We start from the raw sequence: 21,662 nt of genomic DNA on the forward strand, positions 1-21,662 counted from the left end.
TTTGATCTATAAAAATATAACCTACTTATAATTTTAAAAAAGGCAACCTGTTTTACAGATTTTTTAATTAAAAAAATTAAAGAATTGTATAAATAAATCGACATTTTTTAAATAGGTAGCTTTAGAATAAATGCCAAAAGTCCTCGAAGAAGTGATATGTTTTTAGAGGAAAAAATACGATTACCATCCTCACAATTAATTCTTATTGATCGTTAACATCGTCACTAAAAATTGCTCAAACTTGAATGGAATTTACTTCCAAATGTAGCGAACACTTCATCTTCATTCGAGTAATGTAAGCACATGAATTTTCAAAGACTAAACGACTAAAAATTGGGGAAAAAACAGCGATTAGGCGATTCAGTTTTAAACAATATACGTAGAAACCTACAGACAGTTATTCAATTTTTAGTAATATTCAAGTACGTTCTTTCCTTATCACAATCGTGTACACTGTCTAGTAAGGTCGATAGGAGTTCAATTTGTAAAACAATGCATATTATCTATATGTACAGTATTTCCTGTGATTTCGTGCCAGCAACACCAACCGCGTCAATTGTCGATCTTTTTATTCTATGTATTTTTTCAAATGAAGAACGCGATGGCAAAATCTCACGTTTTCATTTCAAAATACAAGTTGGAATTCTTCTACATTTGTGGCTTCGTATTGCTACAAATTTTCTTGTATCGAACATGGATTATAGCAACAAATAAACCAACATTGTCCATAAAAGATGAACCTACCTTCAAAACGTAAGTAACCATTGCACAGTAATCAAACAACGAGAAGTATGCATGCCTTTCAAGCTCACATAAAATAAACTCTTTGTAACTCACACAGCATTGATTTTCCTAGGAAAGAGGTCAAATCATTGGTTTACCACTGTTGCACCCCGTCAAACAATAATTCCATTCGTACAAACGTGTATTTCATAAAAACCCACAAAACTGGAAGCACGACGGTCCAAAGTGTCATATTACGATTCGCGAAGAAGAAATCCCTCAGCGTGATGAACCTCAAATACGAATCTTATCTCTGGCCACTATCGAATTGGTCTATATTTCAAAATACATTGACTGCGAATGGCAAATACCACGTGCTGGCGCAACACACCCGGTACAACTCGAGTTTAAAATCGTATCAATATCCTGACACATCGATGGTGACCATTTTACGACACCCTGTAACAGTATTCTCATCGATATACCATTATTTTAAAATGGATAACTATATGGGCATGACTTTTCGACAATTTTTAAGCAAACCCGTCAAGCCATCTCGTCTGTATGGAATAGACAGCAACTTCGCTTACAGAGGATACAACCAAATGAGCGTCGATTTAGGATTCGATATCAAACAAAGTGAAAACGACACCGCTATTGACGAATTTATTCGAAAGATAGATCGAGAATTCGACTTAGTCATGATCACAGAGTACATGGAGGAATCGTTAGTTCTATTGGCTAATTTAATGGGATGGCCGCTCGAATACGTGGCTCATTTGAATTTAAACTCCGTAGCATCTAAGTCAGACTCATATACATTGACAGATCACGATAAGGATACCATAATGGATCTCAATTACGTTGACTCTTTATTATATTACCATTTTTTGAAAAAATTTCGAAAATGTGTGCGCCAATATGGTCACGAAAAACTCAACTACCAGGTTCAGCAACTGAAGGTTTCGAATCAACAACTAAAGGAAAGATGTGTAGCTGACGAAACTGTGCTCGGATTGTATTCAGGTTCTGTGAATGTGAAACAGTATGTACCGAAGAATCCGTTCGACTTGGAATGCATTTATTCGACAATACCTGATCGCGGTAAAAATCTATCTCCTGAAATGATATCATGGGATTTGTTCCAATCATCGTACACTCAAAATTTATTCAAAAAGATTTACTCTTATGATAACTCCTTGCGATAAAAAAAAACGATCAAACTTTTTCGAAATTTCAGATTTTATGGAAGAAAAAAAGCAAATTGCACAATGACATCGAAAGAAAAATCATTTTTTTGAAAACTGAATTAAATTAGGATGTCTAAGAGCCAGTTGCACCATATTGGTTCAAGTTAAGGTTTAGCTAATCCAAGTTTAACTCTGAACCAAGGTTTAACATTTGTAGTGTTGCACATCAATGATTCAGGTTTAGCTTTACTAAACCATAAAGTTCTAGATTAGGGAAGTATACGCATACGCCATTTTGGTTCGACACAACGGATGTAAACAACATTAGAACGTATGTACGCATACAATCTTACGTGTAAAAAATGCAATTTTTTCGATTGTTCGCGGGTTCGGGTGAATTTTTAAGTAGTTTCCAGCTAAAGACAATGAAATTTCCTATCGATTGATGTTAAATTTTTGTTATTTCGCGCAAAATTGACGATTTTCTGAATACTTATATTATCCGATTTTTTCATACTATATGTGTCAACTTTAAACTAAAAATACTCGAAATCTTCAGTGAACACACAGGTATTTTAATATAGCAAAATGTTCGTAATTTCTTCGTCTTTAAAATGAGTGTTTATCGAAAGCTCTACATGCAACCGTTCAAAAGTTGTAGAAGTTTAAAGTTGCGAAAACAATGCAAAAACCAACCGCGGATGGTAACTATGGTAAGTATTGAACTTTGAACTAGAATTACTCAAAATTTTCAACGAACACATAGGTATATTAATACAGCAAAACGTTCGTTATTTTATCCTTTTTAAAATGGATCTTTACCGAAAGCTCTACCTTCTACCGTTCAAAAATTCTTGAAGATCAAAGTTGCGGAAAGTGTTCAAATTGTGTTATCACTGTTATCAGTCACTTAGTGTTGATTGTAGAACATTTTCCGCAACTTTGATCTTCAAGAATTTTTGAACGGTAGAAGGTAGAGCTTTCGGTAAAGACCCATTTTAAAAAGGATAAAATAACGAACGTTTTGCTGTATTAATATACCTATGTGTTCGTTGAAAATTTTGAGTAATTCTAGTAATTCAAAGTTCAATACTTACCATCCGCGGTTGGTTTTTGCATTGTTTTCGCAACTTTAAACTTCTACAACTTTTGAACGGTTGCATGTAGAGCTTTCGATAAACACTCATTTTAAAGACGAAGAAATTACGAACATTTTGCTATATTAAAATACCTGTGTGTTCACTGAAGATTTCGAGTATTTTTAGTTTGAAGTTGACACATATAGTATGAAAAAATCGGATAATATAAGTATTCAGAAAATCGTCAATTTTGCGCGAAATAACAAAAATTTAACATCAATCGATAGGAAATTTCATTGTCTTTAGCTGGAAACTACTTAAAAATTCACCCGAACCCGCGAACAATCGAAAAAATTGCATTTTTTACACGTAAGATTGTATGCGTACATACGTTCTAATGTTGTTTACATCCGTTGTGTCGAACCAAAATGGCGTATGCGTATACTTCCCTAATCTAGAACTTTACTAAACCAAAGTTAAAACGTCATTCATTCGAAAACTTAAATAAATTCTTATGTTTTTGTCTGTGTGGTGTTGATATTGTTGTGATTTTACTGATAAAAATGAACGCGAATGATAATTTCAATTTCAATTAGTTTCCCTGATTTTTTTTTCTTATAAAATAGCATTTGAAGTATTTAAATTCCAATAATTGGATTTACTACAATACATATATATCACAATAATGATACCAACAAAGAGTTGATTGAACACTGGAGTTAAATAATAATAAATTTTGATTAATGCCAAGTTATGGATACTGAAGGTACATACAATAATCGGAAGAATTAAATTCATAAGTTCATAACAGTAACGTATCATTGTGTTCATCTTCAGTGATTTTTCAACATTAATTCCATTTGAATTTTATTTTTAATCAATAATGTAAACGGAGCTGAATATTCAAACATCATGAAAGAAAAATCATTCTTTTATGTCAATCTCATCATTGAAAAATAGTAATCGTAATTTGATGGTTTAGTTTGTTTATTTTGATAAAAAGTAAAACCAAAATTGTTTGAAACATAACCTACACATAAAAATTGAAATAAACCCCATCATGTGGAGATAATATCACGCAAAAACAAGCATTCAACGTGGTTCAACTTTCAGATGCTGGGTTAACCATAGAAATTTGGGAGGTTAAAGTTAAATTTGGTTTAAGGCTTAACTTAGCATTGTGCAACATCACTTTTATCCTAAACCAAGTTTAAACCATATTCATGGTTTAAACCAGAATGGTGCAACTGGCTCTAACGGAATCCTTTTGAAGCGAAAATTACAACTTTTTCGCAATACGCCCATTTTAAAAAACGTACATTACCAGACGAATTTTATTCCCCAATTTTGTCATTCGAGTCTTTCATTCATCATTCGTGCTGAATTGATACCTAGCAACATATTTTCATTTCAATACTTTCTGATGACTTCAAGTTGTTTCAATGTTTTTTTAAAACAGTACATATTTTGTCCTTTAAAAATAGGTTTATATCTAATATTTCGGGCAATTTTTTCAAAATTTGTGCAAATTTAATCAGTTTTTAATGATTATAAATTAATTCAACACTTTTTTTTAGTGTTTTGGTGGTAGAGGTCATCAAACGATGAGAAATGGCGCTAACCGGAGGTCCTTGAGATTTTTCGTGCAGGCTAAAGGCGCATTTGGAAATTTCAAAAATGGCTGCCAAATGAAAATTTCAACGATGGTTCTAATAAACTTTGCGGTTCAAATTTTTTTTCGTTTTATTCTACGTTCCCAGAGTCCTGCTTAGTGCTCTAATTTGCTTTTGATGCCAAAATCAGTGTTGTCACTTTTTATGTAAAAAATCAATTCAAAATTTTTAATATTTAACATTTTTTTTTCAACATTTGTTTATACTGGGCGTGTACAATTGCCAGAATTTTTACGCCCAGATCGATGAAATAAATCCTAAAACCTTGTATAAAACTCGAATTATGTACACTGTGGTGTGTTATGATTAAAAAATGGAAATAATTTTGGACACGAGGTTGTCAGCTTTATTTCTGAGCTAGTATCAAAATTGGTAGGTAGGAAAATATGCATCATAAGAAGAATTTCTGCACAGGTAGGTAGGATCATTTTACTTAGGTAATAACAAGGAACAAACCCTAACACACCACATAAGCTTCTCAATAATAGCAAAATTCATTCTCGAATAAGAAATTAAAAATTCTTCTCCTTAAAATAATTTAGAACAAAGCCAAGAAGAAGATCAGATGTAAGATCTCATCTGAATAAATTTGGTTCACAAATCAAATATTCAAACTCAAAAGAAAAACGATTTTATCTCACACAAACCAAATCATGTTGGTAATTCGAAGATAGGTAAAAAGAAAAATATGTCGAGCTCGAGATATATCATTAAATTTAGGAAAAATAAACTCAATTCATAATTGAACCATTTCAATTTATAAAGCAAATAAAAAGCTAGTGGAAAGTCCTATTTGACTACATATATGTATCATACTATACAAAATGTAAATTAAAACCATATAATCATGGTATATCTTACGGGATGTTTGTTTGCTCACCTACTTAGGTCATAGCAGAGCCATGCCTACACCAGCACCCTCGGTGCAGCGACTTATGCTTCCATAGTTAGCCTGATGAGCACTTTAAATAATATTTAAAAATCACAAACTCTGAACACAAGTAAAATTCTTGATTCAAATCATAATCATTTACTTCTCTTTAAAACATAACATCAAACAAAAATAGGAAATTCAAACAGATATAAAAACGCACACGTCTGTCTCGAAACGCGGTCAAAATACAAGTTATCAAGCCCAAGGAAGTTTATCTCGACCACTACCACCACTACGTATCTTTCCCTTTACCTCCTCCATTTATCTCATCCAAAGAGAATAATCTTCTATCAGTAAAATATAGAATTACAAGGTAATACGTATTTTATGACAACACTATCAACGATCTAAGGCCATATTGATTATTTTATATTTAACCCTCCGAGTACACATACAACTTACTGTAAGCGAACCCCGAAAAAAATGAACTCCATAGGGAGATACAGGATCAATCTTGGATCGAGTTTTTGACCTGAAAACCGAGAAGTTTCAGCTAAAATGGTCCTACTTTGAGGTACCATGGCTCAACCATCTGGCGTCGCGAAAACTTTAAAATTTTTTTGGGCCGGTATCATTTCAAAAGGAGCCACATATTTGGATTTCAGAAAATTCCGATAACTACCATCTGTTTTTTTCGACCCCCCCCCCAATGATCATTCTCTGGCTTATATTTCCAACGAAATGAAAATTTAATCGAGTGAGGAAAAAACAAAAATTTTGAAACATTTTATTATGAACTTGAAAATTGATTGATGGCAGTTTTGAGTCATCTGAAAAGTTGAAACCTCCTTACAAGGGACCTTTTTGAATTGGCAATGTTTGAAGAGAACGAAACCAAACTAGATCGAAAGAGCATGGCTTATAACTCCAGCCATCAAAATTTCAGGTACCAAACACATTTTTAAGATTTTTGGCGGATTTTTAAAAATTTTTAAAATTCAAATCGAGGGCGATTTTTAGGGGTTCAGACATACTCTGTCGATCAAACTTGGTTTTATTCAAACCGGGGGGGGGGGGGGGGGGTGTCAGTTCAAAAAGTTCACTCATAAAGGTCTTTATCTTTCATCTTCCAGCCACCGATCACCATTTCTCATCAGACTTTCCCCATCTCATTACTCTATCGATTTTTTTGTCATTCTCATTCAATGGCTATCACTTACAGAGGTGTCCACCCATTTTTTTTTTTTTTTTTTTTTTTAAATTTATCATCTCTCCTTATTCCAGGCCACGTACAGGCCCCATCAATCTCCATTCAATCTGCATTTCCACCTCCTCTTCATTATGTTCGTCCCTCTCACATCTCTCTCTCTTCCTGAAACTGCTACATCACCCATCGATCTTTGAATTTCATCCCGACCATCAGTCATTCTATTCTTTTTTGAATTTTCGTTATTCATGACTTCCAATTTTCTTTGCTAGGGCCCATGAAAATTTTCATAAGCATAGATCCGCTATAACGATAACTTACCATTCAATCACCATAGGTCCATTTGCAGCATCTCAGTAGCACATATTCGCAGGGCGGCGTTAGGTACATTTCTCCTCCTGTTTCGTTTCGCAAAAAAAAAAAAACACGCTTGAATCTACGTTCTCGAACAGCAGAAAGGCACTCATTCAGGAATTTTGTCATTTTTGAAGATTATCATACCTCAAGGTAAACACCACTCGGAACTTGAACTCATACGGAGACAATACGGCGTAAAACCTTGAAAACGCTTTCGGATTAATCGGTCTGCGATAATTTTAAACTGATAACACTATACTTTTTCGAAAATTTGTTTAAGTTACGCAGCATGATCTCACAGTAAGGCCGAGCAAAAACGAATAATGCTGTTCAAATATAACAACCTTAGTTTTATACCAAAGCATTGTGAAAGTACGAGTAATAATGTATCTCTTCAAATACAATGTTCGCAAAAAAATTCCAATTTTTACATTGAAACACAAAATACTCTTCCTTTTTTCCACATGCATCTTGGCTGTAGTCCTGATTCTACTATCTTCAAGTACACAGATCTCACAATCGGACTCCACACAACACACACAGTAAGTACCCACCTACAGAAAATTCTTACACAAGTCACCATCAAGAATTGTACAATGTACATGAATATTCATACACGAATATCATTTTGTTATAGAAATCCAGTTGAACCATTGGCTTACACATGCTGCAAACCGTTGAACAATTCATTTCGTACGAATGTATACTTCCTCAAAACTCACAAAACAGGAAGCACGACAGTTGAAAACATCATCCTACGATTCGCCTTGATGAATTCGCTCGATGTAATGAACATTATTTACACCACTTACTACCTGCCATTTTCAGAACTGTCGATATATTCCCATACGAGGCCACCAAATAACAAATACCACATCTTGGCACATCACGTAAGATACGATTCCAAGTTGAAATCATATCAGTATCCGGATACTCCAACAGTGACAATTTTGAGACACCCTGTAGCTCATTTTAAATCAAAATATGATTTCTTTCAATTGAATCTAGTAACAGGGATGAGCTTGAAACAATTTCTGAACGCACCCATAAAACCGCCATTATTAGTTGGAGTTGATAGTTTCATGGCTTACAGAGGATATAATCAAATGAGCGTCGATTTAGGGTTCGATCCGAATCAGAGTAAAAATCAAACCGCAATCGCCGAATTTATCGAAAAAATAGATCGAGAATTTGATTTAGTAATGATAATGGAGTTTATGGAAGCTTCGATCATTTTACTCGCTAATTTGATGGGATGGCCATTAGAGACTGTGGCTCATTTGAAATTAATTGCCAGGGTACCTGATTCCAACGCCAACAATTACAATTTGACTTTACGCGACGAATTCACCATAATGAAACTAAACGAAGTTGATACTCAGCTATATCACCATTTAAGAATAAATTTTTGAAATGTGTACGCCAATATGGCGAACAAAAGATGAATGATCAAATTCAACAATTGAAAATTATCAACGAACGATTCTATCAGAGATGTGTACGCGATGATCACAAGTACTTCATATGGTATGGGTTTTCAAGAACTATCGAATACACGCCGAAAAATCAATCAGACTTGGAATGTGTTTATGCAACTACTAACCCGATCATATTGGAAAGTATTGTCAGAAATGAGCAATTTGATAGACTCCAGCGTCAAAGAAATGGATGAAGGAAAGCAAAATTCAATACCTACCAAATGGTTCCTTAAAATAAGTATCACAGCTTGCCAAAAGCGGAGTAACTGAAAAGAATAGGGTCCAAAGAGCGATGCCCCTCTCATGTTTGAAAATTTGACGCAATGAAATTCCAGTTGGCGAATTGGGATTAGTTTTATGTGTGATACATTCGAACGTATGTACATATATGATTGCTCTGAAGGGGCTAATCTGCTAAACATGTATTACAATGTACTTTCTTCCTTTTGCTATAAAAAATGGTGGTGTTCAGGATAAGATTATCGAGTTGTTTCGGCAATCAGGTAACCTTACCATTCCCTTATTTTTTGAAAAATATATCTTAAAAAGAAAAAAACAATTTTTGTTTGAACTTTAGTGATTATTTTTGTACCGATGTGGGAAATTCAAATAAAATGAGTTGAAGAATTTCACACTTCAACGACCCTTAGTAAGTCCTGGTTATTAGAATTGCGGATAATTTTTTATCCATTATAAAAATCATTTCGAAATTTCAGACAAATTTCGTAAATTTTATACGTTTTTGAAAGATTTTATGGCGTTCTTAGGAGAATTGAAATTTCCAAAAAGTAGCTATAGAAGCTTCAAAACCACTTGAAACCACCATGCAGTCGACTTCATATTATTGTATTAAAATTAGTTTGCAGAGAAAATTTCGGCTTGCTAAAATCTCATTTGATGAAATTTTGGGGAAATTTCAAGTTTCAAAAATCTACTGGAAGTAATTTTCAAACAATTGATGGAGACTCCAAAACGACTTGGAATTCACCTGCAGTCGACTTCATAGCGTGTTGAAATTAGTTTGCGAATCAATTTCGACTTTCCAACTCTATTTTTGATGAAATTTTGTGGGAATTTCAAGTTTCAAAAATTTACTACAGGCTCAAGTAATTTTCAAAAAATCGCTGGAGGCTCCAAAACGACTTGAAATTTACCTGCAGTCGACTTCATAGCGTATTGAAATTAGTTTGCAAAATTAATTTCGGCTTTCCAACTTCATTTGATGAAATTATGTGAGAATTTCGAGTTTCAAAAATCTGCTGGAGGCTCCAGAACTGCTCAAAACGGTTTGAAACAGTTTCCAATCGATTTGGCAGGTCGAAAATAGGGCATATCTTAAATTTCAGCTTTCTAGGCCAATTTGGTAAATTGGCCACAATTTGATTTTTGAAAATTCACCAAAAATCGAAAAAAGCACTTTAGCACTTGAAGTTTTGACAGGTGGTGAAGCTTTGCCCGCTCTTTCGATCTACATTTGTACGGTTTAAAAATTTGTATACCCAGTCCTATGTTGGAAAGCAAAATCTGCGATTTCGACAAAATTTCAGAAACAAAACTGGTTCGAAATCAAAAAAAAACTGTAAAGTGCCCTTTTCCTATTCTTTTTTTAATCTGACATTTTTCAATATAATTTGTAGTGATTTGAAATTTGAATTGAAAAAATGAGTACCTAAAAGATAACATAAAAAACGTGATCGCGAATAGAAAGTTTGAAAAATTATTGTTTCGTGAAATAATTGTTTTTGAATTAAAATTTTACTAGTGTTTGAAATCTATGTAAGTGTAAGTTGAACGTAGTTGGTATAATTTTAAAATAATAAAAAAATGTGAAATTTCAAACTCACGTTAAAAAAATTTCAATCCAACACCTGCCAAACAGTTCACGATAAGTTCGTGAAAAAAAAAACAAATTTCCGAATATTCTTATCACTAATTCCCCTCAACATTACTACCTCATCAAGGATGTGCCAAAGCGATTATTGTTTTTTCATACGTAACTCTTCTGTACTTACTTAGTTCTGCAAAAGCCATTCAATACGTGAGTTATATTACAATGTACCTACTCGGAACGAAGACTTACGTAAAAATACAAAATTTCATACTCAAACACAAAATAGTTTTAGTTCCATGTTTATGTGTTTCGGCTATGCTAGTGATTCTCTTATCCTCGAACACGAAAAAATCCCAATCTGACCCCACACAACTCACACAGTAAGTATCCACCAACAGAAAATTCTTATAGTTTAAGTCAACATCAAGAACTGTACATTTATACACAAATATAATTTTGTTAGAAATCCAGTTGAACCATTGGCTTACACATGCTGCACACCGTTGAACAATTCACTTCGTACGAATGTATACTTCCTCAAAACTCACAAAACAGGAAGCACGACAGTCGAAAACCTCATACTGCGATTCGCCTTGATGAATTCGCTCGATGTAATGAACATTATTTACACCACTTACTACCTGCCATTTTCAGATCGGTCGATATATTCCCATACGAGGCCACCAAATGACAAATACCACATATTGGCACATCACGTAAGATACGATTCCAAGTTGAAATCATATCAGTATCCGGATACATCAACGGTGACAATTTTGCGACACCCGGTAGCTCATTTTAAATCGAAATATGATTTTTTTCAATTGAATCTACTAACAGGGATGAGCTTGAAACAATTTTTGAACGCTCCTGTAAAACCGCCATTATTGGTCGGAGTTGACAGTTTCATGGCTTACAGAGGATATAATCAAATGAGTGTAGATTTAGGGTTTGATGTGAATCAGAGTAGAAATCAAACCGCAATCGCCGAATTTATCGAAAAAATAGATCGAGAATTTGATTTAGTAATGATAATGGAGTTTATGGAAGCGTCCATCATTTTACTCGCTAATTTAATGGGATGGCCTATAGAGACTGTGGCTCATTTGAAATTAAATGCAAGGCTACCTGATTCCAATTCCAATAATTCCAATTTAACTTTACGTGAAGAATTCACCATTATGGATCTAAACGAAGTTGATACTCAGCTATATCACCATTTTAGGAATAAATTTTTGAAATGTGTGCGACAATATGGCCCGCAAAAGATGAATGATCAAATCCAACGATTGAAAACCATCAACGAACGATTCTATCATAGATGTGTAAGCGATGATGTGAAATATTACACGTGGTATGGTTTCCTAAAAACAATCGAATACACGCCAAAAAATCAATCAGACTTGGAATGTGTTTATGCAACTACTAATCCGATCATATTGGAAGATATTGTCAGAAATGAGCAATTTGATAGACTTCAGCGTCAAAGAAAAATATGAAAAAAGGCAAAATTCAATACCTACTGTCAACAGTTTGTACAATGGTTCCTCAAAGTATGTACCAAAGCTTGCTAAAAGCGAAGTAACTGAAAGAAATAGGATCAGAAGGGCTACGCCCCGCGCCCCTCTCATGTTTGAAAATTTGACATAATGAAATTCCATTTCCAGGTGGCGAATTGGGAGTGGTTTTATGTGTGAACGTACAATTTCATCATACGTATTTTGCCAATTTTCACTGGTTTAAAATCTTTATTTTGTGTTTTTTTTGTCATTTTAACATGTTTGAGCGATTTTTCATCCAATTTTTGTCGGATTTTAGTGATTCATTCGGTGCATAATGGTGATTGGCACTACACAGGGGTCACAATGTTCTAGTTGCTTGTTTTTGAAAAGCGGAGAATTAATCTTATTGGGATGGCGAATGCCATCGTAATCTCGAAATGGCAATGAAGTGGTAGCATACCACGGAATTGCCAATTTGAGATTACGATGGCATTCGCCATCCCAATAAGATTAGGTCGTTGAAATGAGAAGTCGTTCTCCAGTGCTTAGTATTAAGTCTGTTTGATTCACTTGTGTTTTTAGCTCGTAAGAGTGTAGATGTTTTTTTATATGTTTTATAATAAATAATCGTATCAAAAGACCATTTTATTATTTCCCTGCAGAATAATTATTATATTGCACGAATTGTCTCATGCAATATTGGCGCCCAACGTGGGGCACGAACCCACGACCCTGAGATTAAGAGTCTCATGCCAATTCATACGTAATATGGTTAGCACTGCTTCTTCTCTCCTATGTACGTCTTTTCCTACATGATTTAATTTTTGCATCGGAACAGATCTTCGGTTGCTGCACTTGATGTTTTATGGCATTTGTGTCACCATGATTTATAAGTATACATATGAGCGGTCGCCAGAAAGGCAGGTACACAAAATTCCAATCATCAAAATGTAGCTTATGAAAAAGTGACACATGTACCTTAAAATATAGACTTTCTACTATGTAATTTTCAACATAATCACTTCCCCGCTTTGACCCGTTTTCCCACCGTATTTTCAATTTCAAAATTCCCTCTTCAACAACCTGTACACACTGATTTCAGAAGAATTCCATGACCACTGTCTGCAGCTCCTCGTCACAATCAAACTTCTGACCACTCAGGTGTTGTTTTCGAGAATCCAGAATTTGTCTCCCATTACGATTTGATCCAAAAAAATTATCCTCATTCCCTAAGGCCTAAATATTGAAGATATCTTTGCTAGCATTTGAGCAATTCCGCGCTTGTGTTCAACCATTAGCTGTTTAGGCACAATTATTATGTGCAAAATTTTCAAAATAAGTCACATTGCCTAATTTTATGAACTACAGACTTTGAAAGACCTACTTCATCGGCAATTTCTCGAATTTTGATTTGGTGATCTGCGTAAATGAGTTGTTGAATGTGGGTTCTTCATCTCTTCTGTATGGGCAGTCATGGGTTAACTTTTTTCTCCAAATCTGCCTCTCCACGGTTAAATTTTCAACACCAGAAGTCTCTAGCTCAATTTCTTCCCAGTAAAAAAAATATGTACCTGACTTTCCAGACACCTCCTCCTGTATGTAGATTAATCAGCAAATTTTATTTTCGAATTTTTGACAATTTTTGGAAAATCTAAATGGTCTATTTTCAGTGAAAAAGATCAGAATTTGATGAAATTGAAGTCTGCTTTATGTCCTACTTGGGATATTTTGAATCAATCAGCGATTGTTTTCATCCCTCTTGTCTATCACTGTGCAGATTTTCAGATTGTTCAGTCCAGTTTTGCAAAATCAATCAGAAAAAGAACCAAAAATGAATTAAGCATCTTTCTAACGCAAGAAAACATAAAAACGTAGAAATCTGCTATGGCCTGCAAAAGGGCTCAAAATTGCCACATTTGAATTTTTAAGAATTCATCAAAAATTGAGAACAGAAATTCAGCTACTAAAATTTGGCTTTCCTCAAAACTAGGCTTGTTAAGCAGTGTTTTAACTGGTAAATTACCTGAAAAAATTAACCTCAACTATCTAATTTTTTTTTGGAAGTACCACTAACTGTAACCCCAACAATTTTCTGAGATCAAAATGAACTGTAACCATTACCATAACTGAAAAATTTTCAGAAAAAAAAACCAGTTTGAAATCAAAAAAAAATTGGAAAGTGCTGTTTTTCTTTTCCTTTTTGTCTGTGATATTTTTCAATTTTATTTTCTCTTGTCAGGTCGACTGTCTAAATTCCCTTCTTGTCCCAGTATTCGAGGAACTTTATCCCCTCGTCGTCAATTGTCTGGTCCAGTTTGTCCGTGTCGAAGTCACCATATAATTGACACTTGAAAATGTGTCTGTGTACCTCGCCGCATTCCCATGTACTTATAACCTTGACTGATTTTTTTTCGGTTAATAAGCCTCCTCAAAACGCTCAACAAATTTCAATCCAACACCTGCCAAACAGTTAACGATAAGTTCGTGAAAAAAAAAAACAAATTTCCGAATATTCTTATCACTAATTGCCCTTAACATTACTACCTCAAGGATGTGCCAAAGCAATTAACGTTTTTTCGAACGTAACTCTTCTGTAGTTTTGCAAAAGGCATTCAATGTAAGAGATATACAATGTACCTATTCAAAACGAAGACTTGCGTTAAACTACAAAATTTCATACTCAAACATAAAATAGTATTACTTCCATTTTTATGTGTCTCGGCTGTGCTAATAATTCTGTTATCTTCGGACACGAAGAATTCTCAATCGTATCCTACACAACTCACACCGTAAGTACAGAAAATTCTCACACAAGTCAACACTAAATTACCGCAAATTTATTCAGAATTCAATATCGTTCATGTTTCTAGGAATGAAGTCGAACCATTGGCTTACACATGCTGCACTCCGTTAAACAATTCATTTCGTACAAACATATTCTTCGTAAAAGTCCACAAAACAGGTAGTACAACGGTAGAAAAAGTATTAATACGATTCGCTTTGATGAATTCGCTCGATGTAATGAACATTGCTTACCACATGTACCACTTTCCGTTCTCTGATTGGTCCATATACTCTCATACGAAGACACCAAACAGCAAATACCACATCTTGGCACATCACGTAAGGTACACTCCTGCAATAAAATCATATCAATACCCCGATACACCGACGGTGACACTATTGAGACACCCTGTAACTCAATTTCAATCCATGTACGATTTCTTCGCATTGAACCAGACGACAGGTATGAGTTTACAACAGTTTTTAAACGCGCCGAAGAAACCGCCATTTTTGATTGGACTGGATAGTTTTTTAGCATACAGAGGATACAATCAGATGAGCGTCGATTTGGGGTTCGACCCGATCCAAAGTAAGAATAAAATCGCTATTGACGAATTCATCGAGAAACTAGATCGTGAATTCGATTTCGTCATGATAATGGAGCATATGGAAGAGTCGATGATTTTACTCGCCAATCTAATGGGATGGCCTTTAGAGAAGGTGGCTTATTTGAAAATAAACGCGAGACTACCCGGATCGGATACTTACAAATTGACTTCACGAGACGAATTCACCATCATGGATCTGAATGAGGTAGACACGATGCTTTATCATCACTTCATCAGTAAATTCCGAAAATGCGTACTACAATACGGCGAACAAAGGATGAATGATCAAATTCGACGATTGAAAAAGATTAACGAAGAATTCGCGAGAAGATGTATAACAGAAGATTCAAAAAGCGGTATCTGGTTCGGTGTTCCGAAAACCTTGGAATACAAGCCTAAGAACTCATCAGACCTAGAATGCGTTTACACAATTACACCAGAAATTGAATTGGAAGACATAGTGAGGAATGTACAGTCCCAAAGACTTCAGAGCCAAAAAAAGTAGATTTCAACTTTCATGTTCGGTTTGCAGATGTTACAAAAATAATCACTGTACCCTCAAAGATAGGTTGATAGTTTTTCAAAAATTCAATTTTCAATGCAAGTTTAGAGTACTGAAACTGGTTTTCGGGCACAGGGTGTCTAAAAAGGAGAACCTTGGAAAAATAAGGTGATCTCTCCACCCAAAAGAGTTGAAGTTTCAAAAAAAAAAAAATACTCGAGAAATGCATTCTTTCATTTTCAATTTCAGCTATTCTCACGTCCAAAAAATTTTAAAAAATGGCATTTTTATGACCCAATGTTGATTAAAAATGACGATTTTGAAAGTATAGAACTGAAGAAAGAAACACTTCTTCCTAGCTTTTTTGAAAAAGAAAGGCCATCGAGCAGAAAAAACGTACTTTACCTGACTGGAAGAAGCTGTTGGGTCACTTTGGCATAGCACCATTCGGGATGGAAGTTTTTGCATAGGTCTGTCAGTTTTCAAAAGATTTAACATAATGTGCTTGAAAGGATTCCACAACGACAAATTTTCAATTGATACGATTAGATGTTCTCTAAACAATATCTCCATATCTGAATGATGAGAACACTTGCACATAAATACAATATTGTCCTATTACGAAATTTTTCAAAAAATTTCGTAATCTAAGAACCAAGTTTCCGAAATTACAAAATCAACAACTCACATCTTACTTATTCCGCATAACTGGAGAAGTGTAGGTAAATATTCTGTAAGTCTTGGCATACAAATTTGTACTCACCTGAAACAAAAAAAAATAAAAAAAATACAATAAATGAATTAGTTAATTTTATTAATCATAGGTATTGAGAAAGTAGAAAAAAATGAAAATCAATTTTTGATCGCAACGAAGGGTATTAGGGTGGGCCGTTTTCAATTTTTTCCCGAAGTTTGTAAATAAGAAAAATTCTCGAGTTCAAGTGTGACCCCCCCCCCCCCCCCCATCCATGAAGAGTTCAGTTAAAGGTTTGAAAATTTGTTAAAAAATCATATTAGGTATATGTACCTCTATGTTGAGAAAATGTTTTTCAACTTTTATTTGCACCTACAGGTAATCCATTAAGTAATCTCCACTACCATAACAATAAATATAAATCAGCCGTTCAATTTTAATTTTACCATCATCTTAAGAAGATAATCACAGAATCAAGCAGTACTCAGGGGTCAATATTGCATAATTTTTTGAAAAACGATGCCAAAATTGAATTCGGGAGCTAAAAAAAAAAATTAAATTTTGATACCTCACACTAAAAATTTCCAAAATTTGAGTTTTGCCCCTCTCCCCCAGAGGTCAACATTGCAAATTTTTTAAAAATGATGACAAAATTGATTTTGGGAGCTCAAAAAAACCTACATTTTGATACCTCACACGAAAATTTCAAAAATTCTGAGTTTTCCCCCTCCCCCTGGGGTCAATATTGCGAATTTTTGAGAAATGATACCAGAAATGAATTCGGGAGGCCAAAAAACCCCACAGTTTGATACGTCACACGAAAATTTCCAAAATTTTGAGTCCCCCCCCTACCCCTGGGGTCTATATTGCGAATTTTTGAAAAACGATGTCAAAAATGGATTTGGGAGCCCAAAAAACCTACATTTTGATACGTCACATGAAAATTTCTAAAATTTTGAGTCCCCCCCCCTTCCCCCTGGGGTCAATATTGCGAATTTTTGAAAAACGATGTCAAAAATGGATTTGGGAGCCCAAAAAACCTACATTTTGATACGTCACATGAAAATTTCTAAAATTTTGAGTTCCCCCCCCCCCTCCCCCTGGGGTCAATATTGCGAATTTTTGAAAAATGATACCAGAAATGAATTCGGGAGCCCAAAAAATCTACACTTCGATACGACACGCGCAAATTTACAAAATTTAGAATTTTGCTTCTTCTCTGGGGAGGTGGAGTTGGGGTCTGGATTAAAAATTTTGTCAAAAATGAAATCAGCACCTCCGAAGATCCCCGTACACCAATTTTCAGATTTTTGGCGTGCTAGAAATTCTGAGGGACCAGACCAGACCACTGTGGGGAGGAGCAAAAATTGTTATTATTATTATTTTTAACAGTAAAGAAAATGTACCATAGTAAAAAAGTAGTGATTTTTATCTGAGAAATTCCGTTAGATACCTAGTATTAAGTTTTTTCCTTGAAAATAATATGATGAATTTTTCTTCTCGGCTTAGCAGAAGTCCCATCGTACTCAAAAGCAATGATATAAAAGTACCGAAGACATCGAGAGACAGTCATCTGAACAAAAACAATACTTATTTTTTTCAAAAAATTGGAACGTTTTCAATTTTTTCAAATTTTCAGCTCTGGCCGAGTGAAAGTAGGGAAGAGAGAGGGGTGTGTTAAAACATGTATTTGAAAATTTGAAATTTTCCCCATTTTTCGTTGAAGTCATTTAACTATGATTTTTACTAATGTAAGCTCCAACATAAAATTTCAAAAAAGTTGATAAACGATCTATCCCAATAATAAAGACAGATGAAATTTCCTCATCTCCCTAACTAGCAAAATTGACGAGGCTAAAAATACATTTTGAGAGGAAAACGTAATTAAAAATGAATTATGTTATGATGACCATCATTTTGCCTAGGATCAAGATTTTCAAAGTTACCTAATACCTATCAACGTCACACTTCGTCAGTTGACAATTTAAAAAAAAAATCATCAGCTTCGAACCCTAATAACTTGTTTGAATAAGTACGAAGTTGTCACAAGAAAATTTGATCCATTTTCCAAGAACGCACTATTTTAGTAAAACTAAATTTTTTTTTCACCACATCTCCATGTTTTCATCAGATTCTCAGCAGTCTTGTATCACCACATCTTGAAGGTGGTTATTTTCTTTCAACATTCTGTGCTCATGATCCATGCTTTGCCATAATATCTGAGGACTACCCTGTCAGATTGTCCAGAAGGCAATTTGAAAAACGCAGCCATCAAACGTATTTTCGATGCTTCACCGCAATATTATGGAAAAATCTAAAAAAAAATTGGCATGAAGGTGAGGCAAACACACCAAAAGGTATTCACCTCTTGAATTTTTTTCAGTAATCTGAAAAATAAGTGAACGATTGTTTGAGAAATGTCTAAAAAGATCAAAATTTTGAGGTTAATCAAATTTTCGAAGATTATGTATGTAATGTACTTAGTACAACGTTAATTACCATTACGAAACAAGAATCACACATTCATAGTGAAAAACTAACCTTTAAAAACCAAACAATATACCTACATTTAACAATCACAACTATACCTATTTCAATGCAGCACCTAAACACCTACCCACTTATCTATTCATGATAATTTTCAATCGATAACGTAGGTATTTCTGAAAATTTAGCCACTTCACGCAACGTTGTCGCTGTCAAACCAGATAAAACGCGAAAACTACCACGAGCTACCTAACTATGTGTATACTTAGTTTCACGAAAGCAATGTGGACGCCTAAACATGCATCTATTCAAAAAAAGGATCAACGCTAGAATACGAATTTCCATATCGAACCAAAAAACCATCATTTTCTCATCTTTGTGCGCTTCAGCTTTATTACTCGTTCTGTTATGCTTGAGCTTAAAGACTTCTCAACCCGATCCTGCACAACTCACATCGTAAGTAAAGAAATCTCTTAAACTAGCACTAGAGCAAATTTAACTCATCAATATTATTAAAATATTAAATATTATGTCGTCAGAAATCAAGTTGAACCATTGGCTTACACATGTTGCACACCATTAAACAACTCATTCCGTACAAACGTATTTTTCGTGAAAACTCACAAAACAGGAGGCACAACGGTTGAAAATGTCTTGATACGATTCGCTTTGAGGAATTCGCTCGATGTACTGAACATTGCCTACAATATGTACTACATGCCATTATCTGATTTTTCCATATGGCCCAATACGAATACACCTAATAACAAATACCACGTGATGGCGCAACACCTCAGGTACAGTTCCGTTTTGAAATCGTATCAGTATCCAGATACATCAACAGTAACCATTTTGCGACACCCGGTAACGCATTTTAAATCCAAATACGATTTTTTCCAAATATACTTAACAACGGGTATGAGCTTACAACAGTTTTTAAACGCGCCGATAAAGCCTCCATTATTACTCGGAGTTGATAGTTTCATGGCTTACAGAGGATACAATCAAATGAGCGTCGATTTGGGCTTCGACGCGATCCAAAGTAAGAATCAAACTGCGATCGCCGAATTTATCGAAAAAATAGACGAAGAATTCGATTTAGTCATGATAATGGAGTATATGGACGCGTCGATGGTACTACTCGCTAATCTAATGGGATGGCCATTGGAGAATATGGCTTATTTGAAAATGAACGCGAGACTGCCTGGATCGGATGATTACCAATTGACCTTACGTGATGAAATTACCATCATGGATCTGAACGAAGTTGATACACTGCTCTATCATCATTTTAGGAATAAATTTCTGAAATGTGTACGACAATACGGTGAACAGAAGATGAAAGATCAAATTCAACAATTGAAATCGATTAATGAGCAATTTACGCAGAGATGTGTGGCCGAAGACGTTAAGCAAGGGGTGTGGTACGGTGTTCCAAAAACAGTCGACTACACGCCTAAAAATCAATCGGACCTAGAATGCGTTTACGCGGTTACTCCGCAGAATACGTTGGATTCTATAGTTAGAGATATTCAATTCAAGAGGTTTCAAGGTTAAAAAAGAAATAAAATGAAACAAACAAATGAACGCAGAATTAAATATTTTTGAGAATTAGTAGCTATACATCTCAAAAAAATAAATAAAATTGAATGAAAAATGTTGTTAAAAAACTAAAGAATATGCTGCACAGAAAGCTGATCTAGGAGTTGGAGTCCTCAAGCTGCTTAGATAGGCATAGGGCATACTATTGATATGTACCTACTCGTACGTCATCTTTTATTTTAGGAATGTTGCGAATTGAGAACATGCCCCTCTCTTCTAAAAATGTGTGATTTGAGTTTCTAAATTTTCTAGTTCCCCAGAGCAGGGATTGTACACAAGTTTATTTCAAAAAAAGTAACTTTAGCAAACAAAAGCTGGAAAAAGTAATCAGAAAAAATTATCAAAATTCGAATAAAACCATTTAAAAAAACTAGGTAGCGTAAGTTTGAAACAGTTACTTATGAACATTTCGAAAGTAAACTACTTACATAGATAAAAATGCAAAAAAAAATATTGGATTCTAGAAACATAATCGAAAAACGTGCTGAACTAATGAAAAAAATTGCAAAATTAACAGAAGAGATGAGGGGGAGTCCACAGAAATAGGGAGGAACTAAATTTAATCTTATCCGAAATCATTTCAAAAAATTAAACGAAAAGGTACCGATAATGAAATTACAGAAATTTTGACACAGTAAACGAGCAATTGAAGAGAAAAATTATTCAAGTGTTGAGAAAAAAAAACAATAATAATTGTAAGAAATACAATCATTTTATAACAGAAAACTTATTAAAATCAAAGGTAAAGGGCGGGAGCGGAGAGCTTGTAATCAAAATTTGAGAAAATAGTAATTTGTGAAAATCATTTTAAAAATTCGGATACGAAAAAATGTATGGTGCTTCAGAACGAAAAAAAACTCAAATTTGCGAAAAAAGATATCACAACCTGGCAAAAATTGACACAAGTTTAAAAAAAAACAAAAAATTATTGAAATTGAGAGAAAATGACCAAAACAGGATGCAGAGGAAAAATCAAGATCTGGAGAGAAAAAAATTAATAAATAACGTGGTAAAACATCAAAATCATAAGTCCCTATAAGAATTAAAAAAACACGAAAATTCGGGGAAAAT

The 21,662-nt window shown here is 34.4% G+C and overlaps 5 protein-coding genes across 7 annotated transcripts; all 5 read left to right on the plus strand.

The window, feature by feature from the left end:
* The first annotated feature begins 449 nt into the window (after positions 1-449).
* Positions 450-6,613, plus strand: LOC135843650 (galactose-3-O-sulfotransferase 3-like). 3 transcript variants are annotated; one of them, XM_065361602.1, is made up of 3 exons: positions 450-753; positions 842-1,827; positions 4,570-6,613. In XM_065361602.1, the coding sequence occupies exons 1-3, from the start codon at positions 590-592 to the stop codon at positions 4,581-4,583; spliced, it is 1,164 nt and encodes a 387-aa protein (XP_065217674.1). In that variant the 5' UTR covers positions 450-589; the 3' UTR covers positions 4,584-6,613. The 3 variants fall into 3 exon arrangements, with proteins under 3 accessions (XP_065217674.1, XP_065217675.1, XP_065217673.1); XM_065361603.1 differs by lacking the exon at positions 4,570-6,613 and having other exon boundaries at positions 459-753; positions 842-3,517; XM_065361601.1 differs by lacking the exon at positions 4,570-6,613 and having other exon boundaries at positions 460-753; positions 857-3,517.
* Position 6,614: 1 nt separating this feature from the next.
* Positions 6,615-9,122, plus strand: LOC135843651 (galactose-3-O-sulfotransferase 3-like). Its single transcript, XM_065361604.1, has 2 exons — positions 6,615-7,645; positions 7,741-9,122. The coding sequence occupies exons 1-2, from the start codon at positions 7,488-7,490 to the stop codon at positions 8,513-8,515; spliced, it is 933 nt and encodes a 310-aa protein (XP_065217676.1). The 5' UTR covers positions 6,615-7,487; the 3' UTR covers positions 8,516-9,122.
* Positions 9,123-10,547: 1,425 nt separating this feature from the next.
* Positions 10,548-12,350, plus strand: LOC135845380 (galactose-3-O-sulfotransferase 3-like). The gene is made up of 2 exons (XM_065363886.1): positions 10,548-10,792; positions 10,876-12,350. The coding sequence occupies exons 1-2, from the start codon at positions 10,635-10,637 to the stop codon at positions 11,909-11,911; spliced, it is 1,194 nt and encodes a 397-aa protein (XP_065219958.1). The 5' UTR covers positions 10,548-10,634; the 3' UTR covers positions 11,912-12,350.
* A 2,157-nt stretch (positions 12,351-14,507) lies between these two features.
* LOC135845596 (galactose-3-O-sulfotransferase 3-like) lies at positions 14,508-16,236 on the plus strand. The gene is made up of 2 exons (XM_065364255.1): positions 14,508-14,703; positions 14,785-16,236. Exons 1-2 carry the CDS (start codon positions 14,546-14,548, stop codon positions 15,809-15,811), a joined length of 1,185 nt encoding a protein of 394 aa, XP_065220327.1. The 5' UTR covers positions 14,508-14,545; the 3' UTR covers positions 15,812-16,236.
* Positions 16,237-19,215: 2,979 nt separating this feature from the next.
* On the plus strand, positions 19,216-20,611 carry LOC135843591 (galactose-3-O-sulfotransferase 3-like). Its single transcript, XM_065361527.1, has 2 exons — positions 19,216-19,445; positions 19,529-20,611. The coding sequence occupies exons 1-2, from the start codon at positions 19,288-19,290 to the stop codon at positions 20,544-20,546; spliced, it is 1,176 nt and encodes a 391-aa protein (XP_065217599.1). The 5' UTR covers positions 19,216-19,287; the 3' UTR covers positions 20,547-20,611.
* The last annotated feature ends 1,051 nt before the right edge of the window (positions 20,612-21,662 follow it).

This window comes from Planococcus citri, chromosome 4, assembly GCF_950023065.1.
Source record: "Planococcus citri chromosome 4, ihPlaCitr1.1, whole genome shotgun sequence".
NCBI lineage: Eukaryota > Metazoa > Arthropoda > Insecta > Hemiptera > Pseudococcidae > Planococcus > Planococcus citri.

Coding starts and splice junctions, on each gene's coding strand:
- LOC135843650 (XM_065361603.1), top strand. CDS start 590: ATGAAGAACGCGATGGCAAAATCTCACGTTTTCATTTCAAAATACAAG. Junction 754..841: donor GATGAACCTACCTTCAAAAC/GTAAGTAACCAT, acceptor TAACTCACACAG/CATTGATTTTCCTAGGAAAG.
- LOC135843651 (XM_065361604.1), top strand. CDS start 7,488: ATGTATCTCTTCAAATACAATGTTCGCAAAAAAATTCCAATTTTTACA. Junction 7,646..7,740: donor GACTCCACACAACACACACA/GTAAGTACCCAC, acceptor ATTTTGTTATAG/AAATCCAGTTGAACCATTGG.
- LOC135845380 (XM_065363886.1), top strand. CDS start 10,635: ATGTACCTACTCGGAACGAAGACTTACGTAAAAATACAAAATTTCATA. Junction 10,793..10,875: donor GACCCCACACAACTCACACA/GTAAGTATCCAC, acceptor TAATTTTGTTAG/AAATCCAGTTGAACCATTGG.
- LOC135845596 (XM_065364255.1), top strand. CDS start 14,546: ATGTACCTATTCAAAACGAAGACTTGCGTTAAACTACAAAATTTCATA. Junction 14,704..14,784: donor TATCCTACACAACTCACACC/GTAAGTACAGAA, acceptor TCATGTTTCTAG/GAATGAAGTCGAACCATTGG.
- LOC135843591 (XM_065361527.1), top strand. CDS start 19,288: ATGCATCTATTCAAAAAAAGGATCAACGCTAGAATACGAATTTCCATA. Junction 19,446..19,528: donor GATCCTGCACAACTCACATC/GTAAGTAAAGAA, acceptor TTATGTCGTCAG/AAATCAAGTTGAACCATTGG.